The sequence below is a fragment of the Phalangium opilio genome, unplaced genomic scaffold (assembly GCF_054372755.1).
Source record: "Phalangium opilio isolate 3A_F unplaced genomic scaffold, DU_Popi_V2 ptg000014l_1, whole genome shotgun sequence".
Lineage (NCBI taxonomy): Eukaryota > Metazoa > Arthropoda > Arachnida > Opiliones > Phalangiidae > Phalangium > Phalangium opilio.
This window is the reverse complement of record NW_028324149.1, coordinates 2908542-2931626: the sequence shown is the minus strand read 5'-3', so window position 1 is coordinate 2931626 and position 23085 is coordinate 2908542. Positions and strand designations below refer to the sequence as shown.

Sequence of the window (23085 nt, the reverse complement as noted above, 5' to 3'; positions counted from 1 at the left end):
TTAAGTTAATTAAGCTTTAATTACTTACCTTATTAGTTGGATTATCCAATACAACAAAAACGATGAAAATACCATTAGCTTTGGCATTTCTAATGGCCTGTTTAACTACTTCTTCGCCCTCATTAAAAACTCCGCGACCATCAGAGACAATTATGAACAACTGCGTTAGTTCCGCCTTTGAACTAGTTTGCGAACTAACTAAAAATCTCGTACTTTGCTCTACGAGTTCAGCAACCCTAAAATAATCATTCAAAAAACATCACGAGTTGTCGCCATTGTCGGGTCAAACATGGCCGACCACTGCCAGTGACGTCACAACTGAGTTAGCTCTTAGAGCTATATCAGAAGCCTTAGTGTGACGTCACCCATGCTATTTGCCCAAAGAACAAAAGCGGTACCAAACATATCCGCCCCCACTGCCAAAGCTAAGCCCGTGACGTTTTACCTAGACACTGACGTCACAACTGAGCCTACAACTGAGCCTACAACTTCACGATTTCTTGGCTTACCTGGTTTTGGTCTGAAGGAACGAAAATGACTGAAGAATTTTGACACCAGAATGATCGGTGAATGGATCACCGAGAGGATGTACGACGCTAACCTCTTGACCGAATTTCAAAATGGTCAAGTCCCCGGCTTCCAATAGAGAGAGGGACTTTCCTAATAACGCGATGGACTCAAAGGCCATTTGACGCGACTGATTATCAGCCATACTAGAAGAATCATCAACTGCAATGGCAATTTGATACTCGCGTTTACTAGGTTTGGTTCGACGTAACCATATCTTATCTTTACGAAATTGACTAGCAATATACGGAATAATCTAAGAGAAAATAATGGTTAAAATAATACTATTCTTCAAGGTAAACTATGACACTTACCTTTCTCATGTTAAGTCTCTTCCCCGTTCTGTAATCTCCTTTCATTTTCGCCGTTTTCGTTGGTTCCAGGACTAGTCTTAATTGTTCGCACAATTCTTGAACGAGAGGCGCGACCGTATGATCACAGAATCTCCAACATTTCTGTGCCTCCTCAGTGGGAATGGTCGCTTCCGTTTTAATCGTAGGCAACTCGATCATTCTTTGATCCAAAAGATTAGAAGCTGACCATAAATCGTGTCTAGTATGAATTGTGGACTCTGGGCCACGTTGAGCACCAAGCGTCGGTATCTTATCACCAATTGTTTCATAGATATCGCTATGTTTCTCCTCAACGTCGTGGTCAGCATTGGGTTCGTTTTTAATATCGTTTGGTGGCTGCTTGGGTTTTTTGTTTAACTGACCAGTCGAGTGTAACTTTGGTACATCTTTGTCAACATCCATGTCGTCATCAAGATTGACGGGCATGTCTGAAAAGACAAAACTCCATAACCTTTCCTCCTCGAAAAAATTAAACCGTCTACATACCTTCACTCATATTATCATTGTCCTTTGTTTTATCATCTTGAAAAGGTTTCGTTTCGGTGGCTTGTTCTTCAGTAGCCAAATCAATTGTCTCTATATCCGACTTCTCATTTTCTTTAACATGTTGATAAAGTTCCGCTTTATGTTTAGGCGTACTATCAGAGTCCCGCTTCTCTTTATCGTCTGAATCAATCGTTTTAAGCCTTTCTCGCTTTTGTTCCTCGGAATTCGGGTCTCCAATACTTCGTTCTTTTTGCGTTTGCTTTGAGAATGACCTAGCTTCTTGTTTAGGATAATCAGATTGACTCTGATCAACATTCGATTGACTTGAGCCCTCGTGACCTTTGAGGAATTAATAATTAGTAGTTAAATGGTAAGATGAAATTAATAGTATACATACCTTCTTGGGAGTTTCCTCCATAACCCGTACTGGCTTTTCCATTATCCTGTTCTTGATTTTCGGTTTGACCATGTTCTTCCATTTGACTTTGGTCATCTTCCTCTATATCATTGTGGTCATCGCTTGGATTTTCACCTTTACCTTGTATAACACTTTGAGCCGCGTCGCTAGTGTCAGCGTTTGTATTTGACACTAAAAATCGTAACAGTTAAGCAAAGACGATGGTCAAGGAGAAGATTTAACTCACCAGCTTCACTTAAAGGTTTTTCTTCGGTCGTTTCATCACTATCCATCTGTTCAAGTTTTTCCTCCGCCTTTTTTTCGCCGCCATCTTGGTTGTCATCCTCATCTTCGGGAAGAGTTTCATCCATAGCTTCTTCTTCCATATTCGCATCTTCTCCCTGGGTATCCTTTTCATCATTCACCTCTTCATTTTCCTCTTGTCCTTCCTGTTCTTGGTCATCTGTCCCATCCATATCGAGTTTGATGTCCTCGGGTAGTTCCATGGCTTCATCGTTCTGTTCTTCCTCTTGGTTTTCGGATTTACCATAAGGGTCTTGGTGTTCGGCATCGTATTCGTCAGTTTGATCAACTTCGTTGATTTCATCTTCCTTCTGGTCCGAATTTTCTTCACCTTTTTCATCTTTCTGTTGCTGTTGTTTTTTGTCATTCCGCGTTTCTTTCGTGTCCGATTTCGCCACCATTTCACTTTCGGTTTGTTCCGTTCCACCTCCGGGTTCATCTTCGTCTTTCAAATCCTCTTCCTCCTCGCTATCGCTACCCCAAAGCTTTTCATCAATTTTCTCGGAATCTTCATTCTCAACATCGCCCATCTGTTTATCCATTTTATCTTTTTCATCTTCATCGTCGGCGTCGGATTCGTTTTCTTCGGTGTCCGATTCTTTTTCGGGATCTTTGGCCTCACCCTCAAAATCTTCGGACATCTCGATACCTTTACTCTTATCCTGCAATTGAGTTGTTAGAATAAAGGAGGGAGGGACTTACCTTGGCTAATAAACCGGAACTTACATTTTCTTCGTTGTCATCTTCGGGTTTTTCTTGTTTCTCTTTCTCTTGTCCTTCTTTCAAAGTATCTTCCAATTGATCTTCGGATTCGATTTTATCACTGATATCTTTGGATCCTTTTCCATCCCCTAATCCACCATCTTCGATTTCGTTAAACTTGGTCCCTTGGTTTTGTTCATTAGTGATTTCATCCTGTAGATCACTCGGTAAACAAAACCCCTATGACGAGTGGTACAATTAAAGAGCGCGTCAGCGATTTACGGAATCATTTACGTCAAATGTTCAAAAATACATACATTTTGCGCCAAATTAGAGAAAATTGCAGCGAGTATCGACAAAAACTTGCAACACACTCTATGCGACGCGATTGCGGTCGTAAAGTAAAACGAGACTAGATTGCAATACTGTTGCAACAACGGCAACGATTTCAAGGCAAAGAAAACCAGATGCGACACAACCCTGGGATTGACGTTCGATTCCCAGATTGTCCCGACGTAAGACTTAATCAACTTATTAATCAAATTCCCGATCTCTTCCAATCTCAAAGAATGAAATATTTTCGTATGGAAACCGAGTAATTTCTCGGTTAAGTGTTTCTTATCAAGTTTCTCATCTTGATCGTCCTCAACATCGGCACTATCACTGTCTTTATCTAAGGCTGATTCCTTTATCACAGCTTGGGTCGCTAAAAGAATGGTTCTGGTGACGCTATCCAGTAAAAGTTCAACATTCGTCGATGTTTGATGACTACGATCTCTTAAATTAGTCCGTGTTGGTGTATGGGCTTTCAACTTAGTTTCTTTTTCAAGTTCTTTTTCGAATTTCAACGAAACTCGGTCGATTATAGCCGCGCACGAACTAACTACGTCTCTCATTGGTCCGTTGCCCATCATGGTTTCAATTATTATCCCTAAACTTTCCCGAATTTCTTTGAAAATTCCGAAACATTTTTGAAAATTTTTAATATCACCCCACGTGAATAAACTAAGACCTGTATGATTAAAATTATTATTATTAAGTTAAAGTGGTAGTCGAAAATAAACGCGACTATCTCAATCGCTTACCCAAAAAGGCCTTTTCAGTCGGAAGGCTTCCTAAAATGTTCTTGACGTCTTTCAGTTTGTTCAGGCAATAATTAAGCCGTTGTTCAACACTATTCCAGATTTCGTCTCCGTGTCTGGTCTTAGACAGACCGTTTATATCAATTGGTTCGATGCCCGATGGAACTTCGGCGGGACACGAATCCCAAAGGCACTTAAAATGGCGGATTGTCGTTTCGGTTCTCAATACCAAACTCTCCAATTCATTTTGCCAATTGCTGGAAGTGACTTGGGGCGGTAAAAGGTTCTTACCACTTCCGTCTTTGTTTTGAGTCGTGTACTCTTCCGACAATCTCTTCAAATTGCTCAAATCATGCCTTAGAGAAGAATTATAAACTACTTCGTAAGCCCATTTTCATGGAACTAAGAGAGAAATCTCGCCTACAATCGCGCACGCGGCGTACACTTTTTTGTGTCGCAAGAATGCGCGGATTAACTTTAAAAATGACTTACTTGAGTCTACAATACGTCTTACAAACAGAAGACAACTCTTTCTGCTTTTCCGATATCAAGTACATTAAGTGATTCGAAAAACCACTGCACCGATGAATAATTCCTAATTCCACCTCCTTTCATTAAAAAATAATTAGCAATTTGATCCCGTACTTGCAAAGCGATTAAACACGGACGCACCTTAGCGGGCGCCTGTAACTTTGATATTAATAAAGTCAAGCGCGCAATTGATTTGTAAAGATATTTTTCACATCCTTGATTCGCGTTCAAAATCCCGGAACCCAAAGATCTTTAAACGATGAATTAATATATAATTAAATACACCAAAATTAAGTACACGCAAAAAAGTACACATACTCTTCAGCCTTAAAATTATCAACGATTGGTAATATCGGATTTTTTAACTCATCGGCAGCGCGCCAATTTTTGGAAACATTAAGACCCTTCTTGTAGGACAAACCAATTTCACTTAGTTGTTTGAAAAGGTCCGTTAACGCTTTTCTTTTCAAATTGTAGTGAAATTTCACCATTTTTTTACGTTCTTCTTTCTCGAGATTCTAGTTAACGCAAAATATGACACTGAACGTTTAAAATTCTTTTCAAAAGGTAAACTACGAAACTTACTGGATCTATTTCGTTAGCCATGGCTTGAAGTGTTTCGTAGTTCGCCACAATAGACCCTAAATTAACAATAACTTTAAAGCTACTAGCGGAAAAGCGGAAGCGACACAAAGAACACACGAGCTGCGATGAAACTTATCATTACTTACCACAAGAATTATCAAATGCCTTAACTCTCGAAATCACTTTGGATTCTTTTAAAATGGAATTTGCAAATTTGGATAACTTTTTGGATAAACTGGGTAAGTTATGAAGAGGCGAGTCAGGTCGTACTGATATTGCTTTCGGCGTAATATCTTCGTTAAATTTTACACCCTCCTACGATTGATTTTAATTTAAGATTCAAACTTAAATAGATTTACCCAAATCCAATAATTATTTACCAAGTGTGATATAACGTAATCTTTGACCGAAACACTCAAATTCCAATTGCCACTATTGAGATCAGTGTTTTTATCGGTACTTATTTGAGGAACTAGCAAAGGCTTTACGGGCTGCGATAAGACGTTTTCGAATTCTTTCGAATGTTTATGAATTGTTTTATGAGATTTCTCAACAGCGGCTTTAACCCGATGGAAATTCAAATCGTTCCATTGCGCTATTTTAACAAAGTCTTTCAACTTTTCTTCGATTGGTTTTCTAATGGTTGCAATATGACTTTGAATTTTAGACAAAAATTGTGAGTAGAAGCCATGAACGTTGCTTAAAATCCAATGAAACGTTTCTAAAACACGTAAATGTAGGAAAAGTTCAGCGTATATAATAACCCTATATTGTGTAAGTATGGGTCTCCCGTAAGGTTTTATAGTTGTCACGTGAGACAAAGTAAAAAAGTGCGCCGGTAGTAAATATTCTTTCGACCCAAACTTATTAAACAGTATGATACCCTTATGATAAAGCTCTTACCGAACTGACACGAAGTGTCCAATGGCGTTTTCTTTTTCTTAGCCATCTCTTGATGACCAAACTTGGATAATTGCGAGCAATGCGTGGAAAACAAGGCTAGCAATTGCAATCGGCAATGAAACTGACCGACAGAAGAATCCTCAATGAATTGAATTAAAACCTTCACAATGGCGTCCCAATCTTTCTCCGGAGTTAAAACTAAACTATACAATCTGGCCCACCAATGAGACGTTTTCAAATACTGGTCCTCGTAAACCGAATCGAGCGTCGAGGACCAACATTTTAGTTCTAGTTTTCTCCATTCAATAATTAACAAGGCAATTGCCGAAAGATGAGTTTGTAACGATATGTTTCTATGAGCCATTTTTTCCCAATCTTGAGACACAGTCAGGACAACTTCGAGTCCGGTAATTAACTTCATTAACGGGCTTGAAATTGGAAATCCAAAAATTCTTTTGATAACGCTAAGAATCTAAAGTGAAAGAAATCAAATGAAGTCGGCGACTTTATCCTACATCTCGCACCCTATTTCAATTTTTAACAAACTAACCCTTTGCAGCGCCGGATTTTGGGGGAAAGTTTCGAGAAGCGTGTAAATTTGATCCTTCAAACCTTCTAAGACATTTCGGCATTTGACCGATTCGGTTGGATATGCCGAATGATATATATTCCATTTCTTCTTCGGTTTAAGTTCGGATAACTCGATATTGGCCGTTAAGTGACTGGCCAAGACATGCGTGTTTAACATATTCGGTTCGTTTTCCAATAAATGTCCACCCGCGTTGATCAACTTCGAAAGTATATGGTACCTTAACACGAATGGTTCGATGAAATTTGGTTCGGTACCGTCAACGGATTTGTTATTATAATCCAAAGATTTTGTAAGTTTCTCGTGGACATTCCATAGGAACAACAGTTCTCTCGAATCAAGATGACTGCTAGGTTTTTTTAATTTTTGAACCTTGACCTTTAGTTCCGCGTCAATTAGGGACCCATCATCGTGTAGGTCCGAAAATTCTTCCGAATATGACGGAAAATTTTCGGCAATTTCCAAAATTTCCCGATCTTCGTCGCTCATCTCGCCATCGTGTTGCGTCGTTCTTATTTCGTAAAAACTATCCTCAGCTTCTTTCTTCAATTTGGCCGTTTCAACTTCCTGTTCCCAGAAACTAACGAATATCGAGAAGACCGAATTCAATCTTTCGAAAACGTCTTCGTGAACGGAAGCGGAAACTGAACCACGAAACCCAGAAAGCATTAAAGTGTGATTTAGAATTTCTAATAAGGCAGATCTGATAATGATAATGGCGTTTGGGACGTCTTCGTCCAATTGAAAGCTACGAGAAACGCTCTCCGATTGGTTCATTTTAGGTTTTTGTAGTTTCATCGCTTTTGTCATGTCAAGAAGGAATTCGGGTCGAGTTAATTCCTTGGCAAAAGCAGCGGGGTTTGGAATGGCGTCATTAATGTAGGGGAATAGACCGAGGCGTGCTGACAGATTCGAAAAAGTTTCGCAGCTCTAAAATTAAAGGGTTAGATAACTTACAATTCACACCTTTTGGCAAATCGCCAATTTCTTACCTTGAGTTGTATTAAGAAATTGCTATAATTATTGAAAGCTCGTCTCCTCAAAGCCTTAAACCCGTGAATCATTTGCGCGACACCCGTGGCGAAAGGCGCGACCAAATCTTGGTACATGAAGAAATTCGAAGTGATTTTATCGTAAAAACTGACTAGCGATTGCAACCACACATCGACTTCCTGCAGAATTTGAGCGCTTCTCGGTGGACATATGCCAGGTTTAATTTGACTCAAGTTGAAAGAAGCGTCATTTACGCGGGATAGCGTTGCCAAAGTCGTAAAGAAACGTTTGACCTCTGAACTCAATTGTGGGAACTGACTAGGGTCGGGTCTGTAAGCGAGTTTACTTTCGAGAGACGCGACTTTCATCGCGAAATGTTCTTTCCTCTCTAATTCTTCTTGAACCCATTTTGGCAAATCTTCGAAATTAATTTCGAGTAACGAAATTCCCATATTGGCTCGCGATAACCAATCACGAAGTTCTAAGCTTCGCGACAGTTCAGCCAACTAAACATTACCGAATTAAAATTAATCGACTTAGCAAGTGACTAATAACGGATCGTTCTATACTCACGTATTTCTTATGAAATTCAAATTTGTGAATTTGTTTCTCAACTGGATCTATACTATCCCAGGGCGCGAAAAATGTGGCGGTCAACAGACCAACGTTGACCCACGCGAGACCTAACGTTGTTTCAACTTCTTTCGAATTCAATTGAAAATGCGAAGCTAAAATAAATCCAAAAATTTATAGTAATAATAAAATACGAAACAATTACGCTGAGAAGATAACAAAGTTATAGAATATAAAATTTACCAGGATACGAATTAAGCAAATTTATCGCGGAATTTGCAGTTTGCATAAATTCGGCGTATTCCGCTCCGGGCAAACCGGCTTTAACAACTAAATCACTCATTTGCTGAAGTGTTAAATCCTTTATTTTATCGGTCTCGGTTTCAATTTTCTCTATTTTTGAATTTCGAGTAATTTTACGCAACGCCAGCACGAGAATTCGAAACCAATACGTGACATTTTTAACTTCGCTACAAATTGATCAATAAAATGATATAAAAGGTCATATTCCCTTTAAAATAAGATCGTCTCTTACCTAAGCAAAAGTGAAGTACCGTCTATGGCAGCGGTGTTATTCCATAAGGCAGATTTAAGCCATTTCAATTGCAACTTCTTTTCATTGTAAACACCGAGTGGTAAAGAACACCGAGGACTATGTTTATCATCGCTACATTCATTTGTCGAAAGACTAGACGACCCAACGTTGAGTAAACAACACATCAACGACAACGGCATCGGTTGCTTCAAATCAACTAGCTTCGATTGTTCGTTGACACCAACTTCCAATTTTTGACGAGTTAACGTTAATAGGTGTTTGAAGTCAAAGTTAAACGCGGAGTTTTGAAGATTTTCCACGTATTTTAGCAACAACGGTATCGTTAATTTGCGCAGTTGTTTATTAGCGCAATGTTGTAAATCTTCAGCCAATTGTAATTGCGATGGTAAAAATACCACCGCCGAATTATTAGGATGGTTTAATACGGCGGTAATTGTTGAATTGTTTAACAACTTATTCTCAAAAACGGAATTAACAATATCCGCCATTATTCCCCTGAACAGAAATGTTTGAAAGGGAAGTATCTCTAATTGGGCTTGCGCTTTCGAGTCGAGAATTAAATATTGATCAGACGATAGTTTCTTATCATCTTCATTGTAATCCGGTTTAACAATAGGTATTTCTTTAATGGCAATTTGGGACATTTCAACTTTGACTTCGTTGAACGTTTCGAGTGCTGGAAAAAAAGGTTTTATGATGAAGCCAGTCAGCTTTTGATTAGACTGTCTTTAAGAAGCGACCCCACGCTGCAATTACGCGTAAGGAGAATTTGAAGCGGACTTACCATTTTTAGGATGACTATGCAAAATTTTCAGCGCATTTCGCATCTTTTTCGTAACGTTTTCGCGAGCATTCGCGAAATTTAGATACTCGAGTTCACTTTTCATCGAAAGCAAATTAATCCACGATAATTGGGACTCAACACTGTTTAGGGTTTGATAAGCCTGGGCACTTTCAGCCGTACGAAAAGGTTCGGGTACCGGCAAAATGGCCGCCATTTTGTTACGGAGTTTGTGAAATTCGGGAACAGTTGGAAATAGTTCGCGCGTGATTTGCGAACTCGCAATTTCCAAGTCGCTCGTCTTTACTTCGGTTCTAAGGAGGGGTTCGATACGTTTTAACGATAAACATAACCCTATAACGATCGCGTAAGTACGGGAACTTACTTTTTACAAAATTCGATTAAAATGGGCAGGGCGTGTTTATTAATCCAACTCCATTGCAATTTCAAGGCGTTTAAAACCTGATCGGATCGAAGTAGTTTATGCTCCCTTTGATCGCACAAAATCCAAAGTTGGTTTAAAAACCAGACGCATTCGTTCAATGGATTGGCTACTTTGGAGGGGAAAGGTCGACTCAAATCTTCCGCGACTTTCAAAGTAATTTTCTCTAATTCCTCGAAAAATCGGATCAAACCCGATCGCGAAGTATTTGATCTTTGACTACGAAGGCTAACAGTTACGGTATTAACCTCCCCGAATAAAGATTGAGTGTGAAATAGACAAGTTGAGGCAGATTGGCCCATTTTTCTGGATTGACAAGCGGTTTGGCAATGACTCGATTGACTCCATTTTAATTGACTCACGGTCATCGTTAGTCTTAACCTGAATATAAAAGAAATCCATTAAGTATATACTTATGGAAAGTTTGATAGCCTTATGTTCTAACCTATTATTGAGAGATTCCAGTTTTTGCGCTTCTTCAACTGACAGTGTGGCAGTTAAAAATCGGCAAAACTGAGGTGTCGCCGTTAGCATTAAGGGAAGTAAATTATGATCCTCGAAAATGGTACCCTCTGAGTAAATGAATACCATTTAAACCCCATTATCTTAAGTCTCCCCCCCCCCCCCGCTCAAAGAAACTTACCCCAATTTTTAGAAACTGTTCTACTAATTTCCTCAATTTTGTCTACAATGGGTGAGGAGGCCATTTTGGAAATTAGCCCATTCAGGGATAGGCCCGAAAACGAGGTCAAAACTGACTGAACCCATTTCAACCTCAAATGCAAATCGTTTATAGAAGCAGTTTCCATTAACATCATAACCGTTTGCCGAATTGCCGATGCAAAATCTTCCATATTTTGTAAAGTTTTTAAGCTGTCACTTAACTTCGAAATCGAGTTCGAATTACTAGCGTGGTCACATTGGTTCGTAATAACGGCGAAAAGTTTTTGTAAATAATACAAAAGCTGACCATCGCGTCTGACATTCGATAAGGAACTAGACAATTTAAAATCGCCGGAAGTAAAATACGGAAGTGAATGGCTTAGTTCCGTTTCTTGATTAATTTGGTCAGTATCGGTAAAGACGGATTTCAACGCGTTTTCGAGTTTAATTTCAAGTTCCTGATAACGTAAAGTATTTAGAATTAAAATTGTAACAAATATTTATGGCAAAATTTTACCAGTTTAACTTCGGATGTTACCGATAGTTGGTTAAGGTAAATATTTTTGGCACTTTCAAGTACTGAATGATAATAAGGTAATCCTTGATACGCGTTTGCGATTGTTAATTTCGCGGCTTGTATTAATCGGGGTAATGATGGTGCTTCAACCATGGAACCTATTTTTATATAATTCAGCTTATTCCAGAAATTTCTTTTTTTACCAATTCTCAGCTTACATTCAGATTCTATAATTTTGTGTACGGTTAGAAGTCCTTTGATAGCGAGATGTTGGTTTTGTAAACCTAAAGATCTGAGGAGTACCGAAGTATCCCAATTTTCTAAACCTTCATCATCCTAATTAATGGTTTTATATTTTTATTAAAAATTAGTTAATTTTAGAAAATACGTGTTGACGTAAATAAAATTAACTCACGTCATCAGTTAGGAATATTTCAATTCCTCTATTTCTCATAGCACGAGAAATTTGCCCATTTTTGGGGTCCATTGCCAAAATTAGCCTTTAGGAAATATTTGCACAAGGAAAGAAGAAGAAAAGAAAATAAATACCTTACTTACCTTTCAACATTAGTTACGCCGTAAATACAATATTAAAATAAGTGTTTGTTAATTATTTCAACTAACTTAACGTATAATGGCGTTAAATAATTTAAAGTAAGGTTTTTCACTTAAATTAAAATTCACGAATAAAATATTAAATATTTTTAAAATAAAATCTCACTCAATAATGAAAACCGTGAAAAATTAATAGTAATAATAAAAATTAACCCGCGTAAACTTAATAATAATAATAATAAGACTAAAACCGCATAAAATTAATTAAAATAAAATAATTAAAACCGCGCAAAATTAATAATAATAAAATAATTAAACCGCGCAAAATTAATAATAGAAAATAATTAAAACCGTATAAAATTAATAATAATAAATTAATTAAAATCGCGCAAAATTAATAATAATAAAATAATTAAACCGCGCAAAATTAATAACAAAATAAATAAAACCATATAAAATTAATAATAATAAAATAATTAAAACCCCGTAAAATTAATAATAATAATAAAAAAAGAAGGTCCTACCTGAATTCAGGATGAGGTACGACAGTCGGTATAGCACCATCAATAACTCCTTGTTCCGTGATTGTCAAAACTCCGTCTGGTTCCAACAGTGGATTAAGTCTATCCAAAACGGAGGCGCTACACAAATTGACATTGTCAATCAGCAACCAATGTCCTTCTTTCACAGCAGTCACCAGAACACTGTCAACCCATTCGAATTTGCCACCGTCGCACGCACTATTGTTCTTTCGTATAAATTCCGTCTCGAGATTGGCGAGTTCTCGGTCAAGGTATTCCGCCAGTTGAACGTCCATTCCCGATTTGATTAAAACGGACATTAAATTCCTCAAGTCTTTTAGGAACGCGATGGTAAAATTATCATTTTCGGAATTGTTCTTCGATTTGTTTAAGACGACGCCGCGCGTCACATTTTGGTTGTTTCCGCATTCGAGCCATTTTGTCAAAAGACTTTGAAAAACTTGAATAGAGTTCGAGTTGTCGTTCGAAGGTGGTTGACGTAACATCAATTCCCAACATTTGCCACGAACCAACTCTTCCGTTAATCGCCATAATTGTCCGAGACGTCTCGTTAAATCGGCCTTCAAAAGACAAAATGGGGAAAGAGAAAAAAAAATATTACTTCACCATACTTTCATTTTTAAATTAAAAGTTCACAATAATATTTTTTTTTAAGTTTCAAAATAAGTTAATAAACTGCAATAACCTATTGTAGGAATTATAACCAATTATCAACCCAACCGAAAGCCCGAAACCCATAAGTGGTAGAGCTAATTGAATAAAGGTTCTTATGACATAAAAATTTATAGAAGTATAACCAAATTTATTTAACGATTTTGAAATTATTTTATCAAATATAAATCCAACGATTTTTGAAATTATTTTATCAAATATAAATCCAACGATTTTTGAAATTATTTTATCAAATATAAATCCAACGATTTTTGAAATTATTTTATCAAATATAAATCCAACGATTTTTGAAATTATTTTATCAAATATAAATCCAACGATTTTTGAAATTATTTTATCAAATATAACGCCAAAGATTTAGAAATTATTTTATCAAATATAACGCCAAAGATTTTGAAATTATTTTATCAAATATAACGCCAAGATTTTGAAATTATTTTATCAAATATAACGCCAACGATTTTAAAATTATTTTAATCAACATAAAGCCGCCATTAAAACATGGTTGCCCTTAAGTCTGTCTGACCTTTCCATTCTATCCTAAAACCACAGACGAAAAATAATCAACAACGAAGCAAATCTCTGAAGAGTCTAGCGCCTACTCCAAAATTTAAATGGAAAAATAAATGAAAAGTTTCGTATTAAGAAGTTCAGCCACAGAGAGAATGTTAAAGAGTAATCGCTTGTTTATCCGAGACTAGAAAGTCAAAATACGAGGAAGCCATCCAAGCAGCCAGCCAGGACCATCATTATAAATTATTCCCCATACTCGACAAACGCCTGGCCCCTCCCCCCATCCCCCCACTTCTTATTTTATTTTTTCGTTACTCCCATCTGAATATGGGTTCCGGAGGACTGCGCTTTTCTTAAGAAAAATCCTCCAAGCTCCCAGATCTATTATTCATAAAAAACTTCTTTTTTATCTTACTTATTTCGCCATCTTTTCTCTTTTTTTAACGCGTAGTAAATTAAGCGTGGGCGTGGCGCCAATCTTTCATAACATACAAGAGAAATATATATGTATATATTAGAAAGGATTCGTATATACGTTACTACTAACAGAAGTAAGTTGAGACTAGAAGTGAAGGGCTCTAGCATTGATAGTAGATCCTGGCACTAGTGAACAAATTTCAGGATTTTATTCGCCGCTTCCCAGGCGCCTACACTAGAGAGAAAAAAATTGGTCGAGTTCCAAAAACATTTCCTACCCCCGTTCCCCTCAACCTAAAGCGGCCGAACACGGACGCGGCTCCTTGAATCTAGTTCGGCCGTCTACCACCGCGAGCGTCTCACGTTTCGGAGGGAAAATTCAGAAACCGCTACTAGAGGGCCACCGTTCTTGTGTTATCAAGAAAATTCACTTTCGCCGAGTGAAGAATTTGGTTAGCTCAGTACTTCTGGTCTCATCTCACTTCTGGTATTAGAAAGGATTCGTATATACGTTACTACTAAAAATAGGCCATTTACTACTAAAATGGTTCAGCCCAATTTTATCCCCTTTGAACTTTCTCTGCATGGTTATACGCGCGTTCTTTAAAAGAACCTGACTTTTACAGGTATTCTAAATTTAGAGAAAACACGTGAATATATAATTAATAAAATCCAATTAAAATTAACTCGATACTAGGGTCCTACACAACTTAATTATTATTTTTTCTTAACCTTTCTATATTAACTTTGTCTTATTAATAAACAACGTTCGAAATTTTTCCCCTATGAGGTTTAACATTACGTATCCATACGCCTTAGCTTTCTCTATTTTATCAAATACGTTTGCACTAGGGGGGGGGCAAGAAACACGATAGCCAATTGGATTTCGGAAGCCGGGATCAAATTTCTCGGATGAAAATCGCTCGAGATAATGGCCCGGGCTTTAAGAAGCTTACCGGGGACTATTTCCAAAGACTTACATCCGCCGATTTTGTAAGGAACAAAATATACACTGTGTATTTCTTAGGCCTATCAACAAAAAAAAAAGTTATTTCTTTCATTTGATACTAGTAATGTTTTTAATGTAATATTTTAATGCGTTGAATATTTTGATCCAGACCACACTGGACACGCGGACATAAGATGGACTCAAAAATGCGGTTATGGCTCTCAAAAAGAAATCTTTTTTATATAAGATGGTTTAGTAGTAGGCGAAAAATAGGTCATAAAGAAAATAATTTAATTAAACTCCTTTAAATATGATAATCCGAAAATATCAAGGTACGAGGCTCAGAACTTTAATTAGGCTTGGCTTACATATTTCGTAATTAAACATATTTATTTATTGATTAATAAATTTTAAAAATAGATTTAAGGGAAATTACTATTGCAAAATAAAAAGAAATTAACCTAATTAGGACGAAATTTTTATTTTATAATTAAAGCTATGAGGTTCGCGATAAATAAATACTGAATTGAACTTTGCACTCAAATATCCCAGGGCGCAGATGGAAATAATTTTAAATTTAAATTTGATTAAAGACAAAGTTAGCGTTAGTGAAATAATAAAACCCCAAAATAATAACGCTAACAAGAGGTTGGAAAAATTGGGTTTCTAAAAATTTGCATAAAAGATATACGACGACCCGAAAGAAACGGAAATAATTAAAAATAAATTTCTTAAAACCCAATTCGGTTTCTTTAAAATAACAATTCTCCGAAGAAAAGAATGGGTTTCAAAAAAAGGTTATCGATTTTTTCCTTGCATCATTCCGTTTGAAGAAACCGCGAGATCCGTTTAATGTATACGTATAAATATTGTAATCGGGATGGGCCAGCAAAAGAAATCCCTCCTTAGTTTAATAGAAGTACTATAAATAGAAGTAGACGGTTATCCGCAGCGAAAAAAACCCTAAATGGGCTATTTCAGTGTATTAGACTGTATTACTCCGCACGGCTATTTTTACGAATGTAGCGATAGAAAAACTAAATCATTTGAAAGTTTTAAAGATACAAAAAAAAAATATAGCCCGGTTGTTCTTACGAGAGGTAATGATACAACTACAAGGGTATAGCTCGCTACGTTTAGGGTGGAGTGTGATTTTCGCATTCCAGCGTCTTATCTCGAGTGCTTATGAAAATTTCGCGCAGACCGAATGCATTATCAACAGAATAATCTGACTTTGAACACCTTTTTCCTCCACACGTATGTACGTTTCTATATTATGCTTCACTCTAAACCGCTAGAGGGCGTTATTAAATAAAAAAAACAAACAATTCTCTCTTTTTGAGGGGCGAGTTCGATTGGGGATCAAATATCTACGTCACACCTCTCGCTACTAGTCTATAGCGTAAAAGAATTAGCTGGTCCCTTGCTGTATTATTACCTTGTGGTATTAGATATGTATGGGCCAATTTAACGGAGCTTATATAACAAAAACTAAAGCTCGGGAATCGAGAAAGACAAAACAGGGAAATGGGGGATGAGGTGGGGGGAAGCTTACCCCCCGAGTAAACTACCTCAACAAACAAAACACTTGCTCCCCCCCCCTCAAACGTTTGCTCTTCTTTATTTAGTTCCAACGCAAGTAAGCGTACGGCGAGACTTACTATCTTACGTATTGACAAAACTTCAAGCCTAAATCGGGACTTTGTCCCGTGGAAAACCGTTTCTACTGACTAATAACGTGCGAGGTGCACGGGGGAAGGGAATGTTAAGCCTTTAATAAGGCTGGACAATACGCTGCAATAATCATGCAATTTTATGACAAGGCTTAATGCTATCATTAAAAGATAAAGGAGTTAAGCCTAACACGGGCCTTTGAGCGAAATATCATGCTAAAACCTTGGTCAAAGTTACCCCGTTCGATTTTGAAAAGATTGATACTTGAAGAATCCGTTAGGCTTAGTGCTATACTAAGCCTAATTCAAGTATTAACAGATTTGCAGGACAAGGTTTCTTTCACTCTGCCAAGACAAATTTTAAAATATAATTGGTTGGCCGGGTGGCGCGTTGTGTAACTGATACTTTAAGCCTTGGACAATCTTGTTAGGCCTAACTAGTAACTCATCTCCCCGGCTTGAAAGAGGGGGAAAAAGAAAAGGAGGCGTGGTTTAAGGGTAGCGAAGAAAAGCTAGACGTTCCCACGCGCTATCCCAGAATCCCGCGCTGAGCGGAAGGTTTTCATCCCTCCAGCGTCGGCCGGTAGGGCTCTCTACAGCTAGCGCAATCAAATTAGGCCGCCTTGGTAACCATGACAACGGAAAAAGGAGTAAATCGGAGACGCCGGATGAAAGGAGAACCGATAGTTATTTCGCAATAAGATTGTAGCGAGGTAAAAGGCCGGGATAGGCGCTTATTTAGGGTGATTGGTTTTTGCCAACGCTTAACTTCCGACAGTGGTACAGACTAAAGTTAAAAGCTGGTAAGAGAACAAAAGGGGTAGAAAAGCTGCTAGAAATACATACAATATAAAGAACAGAGCATCGATTGTAGAAATGGCCAAGAGACGCGATATACAATACTGTATACGACTGGCACATGTTTCTAGCTAGCAATACAAAGGCATATATTATTAGGTGAGCTTATGTACAACGTACCAAATAAAGAGTTCAATGAGGAAAAAGGGTACAAGCTCTTCAGAAGTTACTCGAGTAACAACAATTTAAGAAACGCTAGAAGTTCATAAATTAAAGCGAGTATGATTTTAAGAAACTAACCATCTTAAGAAATATGCCTATTTTTATACTCTCTGTTAGGCCATTTTTCATTCAGACGCTAATAACGGATTAAGAGTCAAATCTTCCCATAGAATGTATAACTACTACCATAAGTTTATAAGTGATATGTTCCATAAGTATGACACTACCTATACTCCGTAATGCTAAAGACTTACAGCTCGAGAACGACAAGCGAGAATTGCAGACTACACTCGGTTAATTTCATGACACGCTCCAGTTTGTAACCAGTGACAAACTTATAGTGGTAACATATCATATGAACTTATGCTACTACTTAAAATAATTAAGTGTTCAGTTTCCTAAAAATAAGGTTAAAGCAAACTGAGTTTGGGCTTCATCGCCTTGATTATCAGTAAGTCAGATGATGAATTTCTTTACTGGGTAACCCGTTGAACTCTGACGAGAGACCTATCTTGTAAAAAAGGCAGTTTCGCTGTCAAGAAAAGCATTACCGCCTCCGTACGGTTTGGGATCAAGAAAAAAAAAATAAAAAACATACCTTACTCGCCCCTGGGCGCCAAAAAAATTGAATCTATCAAAAAGCCGAGCTCCAAAAATATTTCGTGTCAAATTTCAAACTAATACCTTTTACCGCTTAAACATAGCTATATAGAAAGAGTAGCCTAGCTATATATATAAAGATAGAAAATGATTTAACGTTGTCCATTGGAAATACTGCTATTTCAAGAATTTATACTTGATTTACTGCAATCTTATATAGTTTACAAGTTTGAAATTCCTTCGATGCGCCCTCTTTGATGTTCCTTCGATATTAATTGACTTTGCTTGAATTTCCACCATAAATGGCTTGGAATGGGGGGGAGGGGGGTCGAATTTTCTACAATCAACGACGGTCTTAGGCTTAAAGACAAAGGTCACGCCCTTCTTGAAGGTCTCCAAGATGTAGTTTCAACTGCCTTACCTCAAATACCAAATTTTACACCTTAAAACTCAGTAGTTATCAAAATAATTAAAAGAGTACGAAATAATTAGAAAGGGTTAATTCGGTTAATAGTATTTCACGTGCTAGATCACGCGCAAATTAATAAAAAAAACAGCGCGTGAAAACCTGTCGGGTCTCTAATTTATCACGTGACTTTAACGTAGCGACGAATTATATCGCGTTTATTTCCACGAGACAAATTTAATTTGAATTTTACCTACGCAATAATGAAAAAAAAATAAATAACTGGTGAACCCCAGCACTTTAAAATACGATCTTCTATAGAATCTTGAGATAATACGATAGGGTCTGGAAAGAAAATTTACAACCATCTTGGATTCGTAAGGGCTTTGATTCTAAGGTTTAGTATTACTATACCCCCTTCTGTTCTTTATATATATCTATATAAGAAGGGAAATTTTGGGTAGCCACTAGAAGAATAGTAAAAATAAAAACCTATGGCCCGCCTGGAAAACCCTGTTTCTCAAAGAACTAGATTGAAATGGACAGTCGAATCCCACCTTTACCTTATCCAAAGAGGATATTAAAACCAAACCCTATCTAAAAAGAAATAAGAAAATAAAATAAAATAGACTCGTCCGTTTTTGGTTTTTTTTTTGACCAGTCAGAAGTACACGATGATACAACAATAGAAGTATTCTCTTAGAAAACATTGTGACACGTCGGCTTCGAGTTATACGAAGCCCTATTATAACTTTAGTTTCGTACATTTCTGATGTTTCTATTATGAATAAAGTAAACATAAAATACCTCCATCAATATTGATCGTATCTTCCAGATATATACGTTATACTCTATAGAAGAAGCGGGTTTAAGAAATTGGTCAAAAACTCTTCTGTGGTGTGTACTATATCAAGCGAGGTGCGTTGGTATTGTATAGTAAAATGACTAATATAAATACATATATACTATTACCATATGTTCATAAGATATGTTCCATAGGTTTGTCACTGGTAACTTAGAAACTGGAGCTTGTCATGAAGTGATTGAAGTAGGTCATAGATTCGAGGTAAAGCGACGCCTGGTGGTCAAAGGCTTCGTAATGCAGACTAAAAATGTCTAGAATCTAGATGGACTGCAAAATGAACCGAGTGTAGTCTGCAATTCTCGCTTGTCGTTCTCAAACTAGCTCGAGCTGTAAGTGATTCTCTAGTATTACGAAGGTAGTGTCATACTTATGGGAACATATATATTATAAACTTATGCTATTACGGATATACTTGCGAAATACTGGCATTCTATTTCCAGATGCTAAAACTGAGTTTCTTTTTATTTATTTATTTATTTATTTATTCACTTATGTTATCTATTTCTTAAATACCTAATTCATAATTCAAAAAGAAAAACCGAGTTTGCCAATTAAAAATTAAGAATTATTTTATCCCCCAGATTGTGTTATAATAAATAGTATATACGAATTTAAGAATTACGGTAAAAGCTTCTACTCTCGGTCCGTTATTGTTATCAAAATATCGGCGCGGGAGTATCACTTAAGAAAAGGAATAAATATATAGGGCATCCCGGAGCAATTTCATCCCGGCCTTCGATAAGATTACGTATTTAAGAAGAGTGGCAAGCTTGATAAAGTACAATTGGATGAGTCTCACGCGTCTTTTATCGAATTACTCTATTAATTCGTGGCGCCTATTCTTTTATTTTTCACACGCCCGCGCTCGCTCTCGTGCTAGGTATATTACGTCAGAAATCATTAATCTCTTCTATACGGTGGTTCGGTATTACGGTTAGATCGTAAATATAGGGCCCCCGAGTCTCCCGCTTCCTCCCTTAGGGGCTACCTCTAAAACCGACCCCCCCTCTATCTCAAAGAGGAGAGGAGGCTGGGATTGAGGAGAGAGAGAGAGAGAGGCTGAGGAAGATGGAGAGGGAATTAAAAGAAAGACGCTAGGAGGAGGAGAAGCGGAGGAGAACGAACGGCCGGCAATAGAAATGGGAAAAGGAAGACGGACATTCCACGCAATCTGACCGAATAAAAAAAGTATAAAACCCAAAAACAAGATGGCTCAGTACGAGACGAATTCGACAACAACAACCCCCTCAATTCTTCGACTATACTATACAGGGTGTTTCTGAAAATTCCATCAATAATGAAGGAGCTATTTGGAGTCGAAAATGTTCTATGACATTTTGCCGTCCGAGCCACTGTTTTCGAGTTATGATTTGAATGTTTCAGGGATGATCCATTAATTAAATTACAGTTGCATTTCAATTTTCTAATTAAATTTAAGGGGTCATACGTAAATTACTCCAATTCCAACTTGAAAACCGTGGCTCGGACGGGAAATAGTCATAGAACATTTTCGACTCAAAATGTTCCAATAAACACGTTCCTTCATTATTGATGGACTTTTCAAAAACACCCTGTATAAACCATTTAATTATTGATATGGGTGTCGCCTCTTGGTGAATCGGAAGAAACCCCTAAACACCTGAGCGTCAGTTCCTAGCTCTACAATTAATTACAGAAATGTCCTATTGCTGTAGATTTGAGCAAATTCAAACCGAGTGAAAATTAACAACGCGTGTCTATATTCTAAAGGGTGCGGCTCTTGTTGCTACCATTTTTTCCGCGAAAAGTATATACTAACGGGCCCTTGACCCTTGTGTAAAAAAAATTATAGAAAATCTCGTCCGAATTCGGCTTTCAACTCGCGAAGGTCGAGTTTTCAATCCCTTCATCAATTCTCAGGCACTTCCCAAGTTATCACCGCGTGTAATCAAATATCAAAGGAGTAAACCCGAAAAACAACCGCCATTCCATCGGGCTTTAAAAAGCAACCAGAATAGTAGGTAGTTGTAAAGGTAGTGAAATAAGTATTTCGAGAGAGATTCTATATATTATATTCTACTTGCGCCTTTGAGCAGAAAATCTACCGTCCGCATCTGAAACCCATTTCAATTTGCAGTGAATTATATAGATATAGCGGATTGATACCCTAGAAGGTAGTTCCTGCCAACGGCATGAGTCTGTAGCAGATAGATCTTAGAATAGAAAAGCACCGAAAGTGGAAGATTTTCAAGAGAGCGAGAGGGGGGGGGGAAAGGGATCCACTTCTTCCCCATAACGACCGATTTCCGATTTATTTCTGGGCTTACTTTCATAACGAGCCCGAAGAAAATAAGGAAACCGATCGTTTGGTTCTAGACGCGAACTTCTATATCGACCAGATGTACCGTATATGATCGCGTATCCAAGAATACTCGGCGATATATTAACCTGGAATTTCCACATCGTAGTATACCATCATTCCAGCAATACCGACAAAACCATTTCATTCATTCATTATGATTTTCATCTTCCAAAAAAAAAAAAAAAACTACGCGCAAGAAAATGCATAACTCTAGTCCTAATGGTCTTTGGTGAATAAAATGCGCGCAAATTTTAGGAAAAAACTTTATACCTAAATCACGTGACGTCTCGAGAAATTTAGGTAGCGCGTGCAGTCTCGAGAAATTTAGGTAGCGCGTGCACTCTCGAGAAATTTAGGTAGCGCGTGCAGTCTCGAGAAATTTAGGTAGCGCGTGCAGTCTCGAGAAATTTAGGTAGCGCGTGCAGTCTCGAGAAATTTAGGTAGCGCGTGCAGTCTCGAGAAATTTAGGTAGCGCGTGCAGTCTCGAGAAATTTAGGTAGCGCGTGCAGTCTCGAGAAATTTAGGTAGCGCGTGCAGTCTCGAGAAATGTTGGTAGCGCGTGCAGTCTCGAGAAATGTTGGTAGCGCGTGCAGTCTCGAGAAATTTAGGTAGCGCGTGCAGTCTCGAGAAATTTAGGTAGCGCGTGCAGTCTCGAGAAATTTAGGTAGCGCGTGCAGTCTTGAGAAATTTAGGTAGCGCGTGCAGTCTCGAGAAATTTAGGTAGCGCGTGCAGTCTCGAGAAATGTTGGTAGCGCGTGAAATGTGATTTTAAAATGTTTTATACGTTTGGTCACGTGGTTTAAAGCTTCGACGTGTTTTGGGGGATAGTTTCTATTCCTAAAGGTAAACTTCCTCCGTTTACACCCTTGGCGTCGTTCAGGGATGTGTACCGAAGAAACTGGTTGTATAAACCTTTTTCTATAGACTAATACAGAAGGGATATGGCTTATAGCTTTCGGAGTCGGTCGCGATGCTCGTTTTCGGTTACGTGTAGAGTTTTTATCGGCAAGTATAGAGTAAATCCACGGCCAACCTCAAAATATGGATTGAAAAAGTTGACGGTAAAAAAAGAAAAAAATAAAGCTCATACGGGATCGGTTTCAAAACCAGATGGTCCTGTTAATCTCCCTGAACGCCAAGCTCTAACCTTTATTCCCTAGGTCTTGGGACTTTCCACATCAAACTGCGTCGAGACAGTCGACTAGAGTAAACTGACCCAAGTGACGTATATACTGAAGGTTCTTGATTCAATAAAGGTTTATATAAAAAAAAAGGTGTTGTCAGCCTCGGTCAACAATGACCGGTATAGTTGGCCATATTTCGACCCCTAGAGATGACAGCGTAACCCAAACACGGTTACGCGGGTCTAAAGGCCAATAGTATCACCACGGGGAGGTCATTTCGTTTAAGCACGTTTTTACAAAGAGACCAAGGACCTTTTCAACGCGAAACACACGCCATGTCTCGTGCCATACTTTGGTAAAGTTGAAATAGGAATAAAGTGGAAGC

At 37.8% G+C, this 23085-nt stretch overlaps 1 protein-coding gene across 1 annotated transcript in view; it reads right to left on the bottom strand.

The window, feature by feature from the left end:
- Nucleotides 1–23085, bottom strand: part of LOC149705097 (midasin) — an 80096-nt gene that overhangs the window by 414 nt on the left and 56597 nt on the right. The window contains exons 25-53 of the mRNA XM_089865242.1: nt 12103–12680; nt 11439–11523; nt 11242–11359; nt 11024–11181; nt 10487–10964; nt 10289–10415; nt 9787–10224; nt 9405–9715; nt 8600–9296; nt 8308–8534; nt 8065–8219; nt 7491–7997; nt 6460–7428; nt 5910–6381; nt 5387–5727; nt 5153–5321; nt 5007–5062; nt 4740–4939; nt 4563–4671; nt 4383–4498; nt 3894–4246; nt 3126–3820; nt 2833–3048; nt 2051–2768; nt 1804–1995; nt 1407–1745; nt 882–1348; nt 510–823; nt 29–236 (exon numbers count right to left, since the gene is read on the bottom strand). Of these exons, the coding sequence (XP_089721368.1) occupies nt 29–236; nt 510–823; nt 882–1348; nt 1407–1745; nt 1804–1995; nt 2051–2768; nt 2833–3048; nt 3126–3820; nt 3894–4246; nt 4383–4498; nt 4563–4671; nt 4740–4939; nt 5007–5062; nt 5153–5321; nt 5387–5727; nt 5910–6381; nt 6460–7428; nt 7491–7997; nt 8065–8219; nt 8308–8534; nt 8600–9296; nt 9405–9715; nt 9787–10224; nt 10289–10415; nt 10487–10964; nt 11024–11181; nt 11242–11359; nt 11439–11523; nt 12103–12680 (9813 nt within the window). The remainder of the gene's footprint in view (nt 1–28; nt 237–509; nt 824–881; nt 1349–1406; nt 1746–1803; nt 1996–2050; nt 2769–2832; nt 3049–3125; nt 3821–3893; nt 4247–4382; nt 4499–4562; nt 4672–4739; nt 4940–5006; nt 5063–5152; nt 5322–5386; nt 5728–5909; nt 6382–6459; nt 7429–7490; nt 7998–8064; nt 8220–8307; nt 8535–8599; nt 9297–9404; nt 9716–9786; nt 10225–10288; nt 10416–10486; nt 10965–11023; nt 11182–11241; nt 11360–11438; nt 11524–12102; nt 12681–23085) is intronic.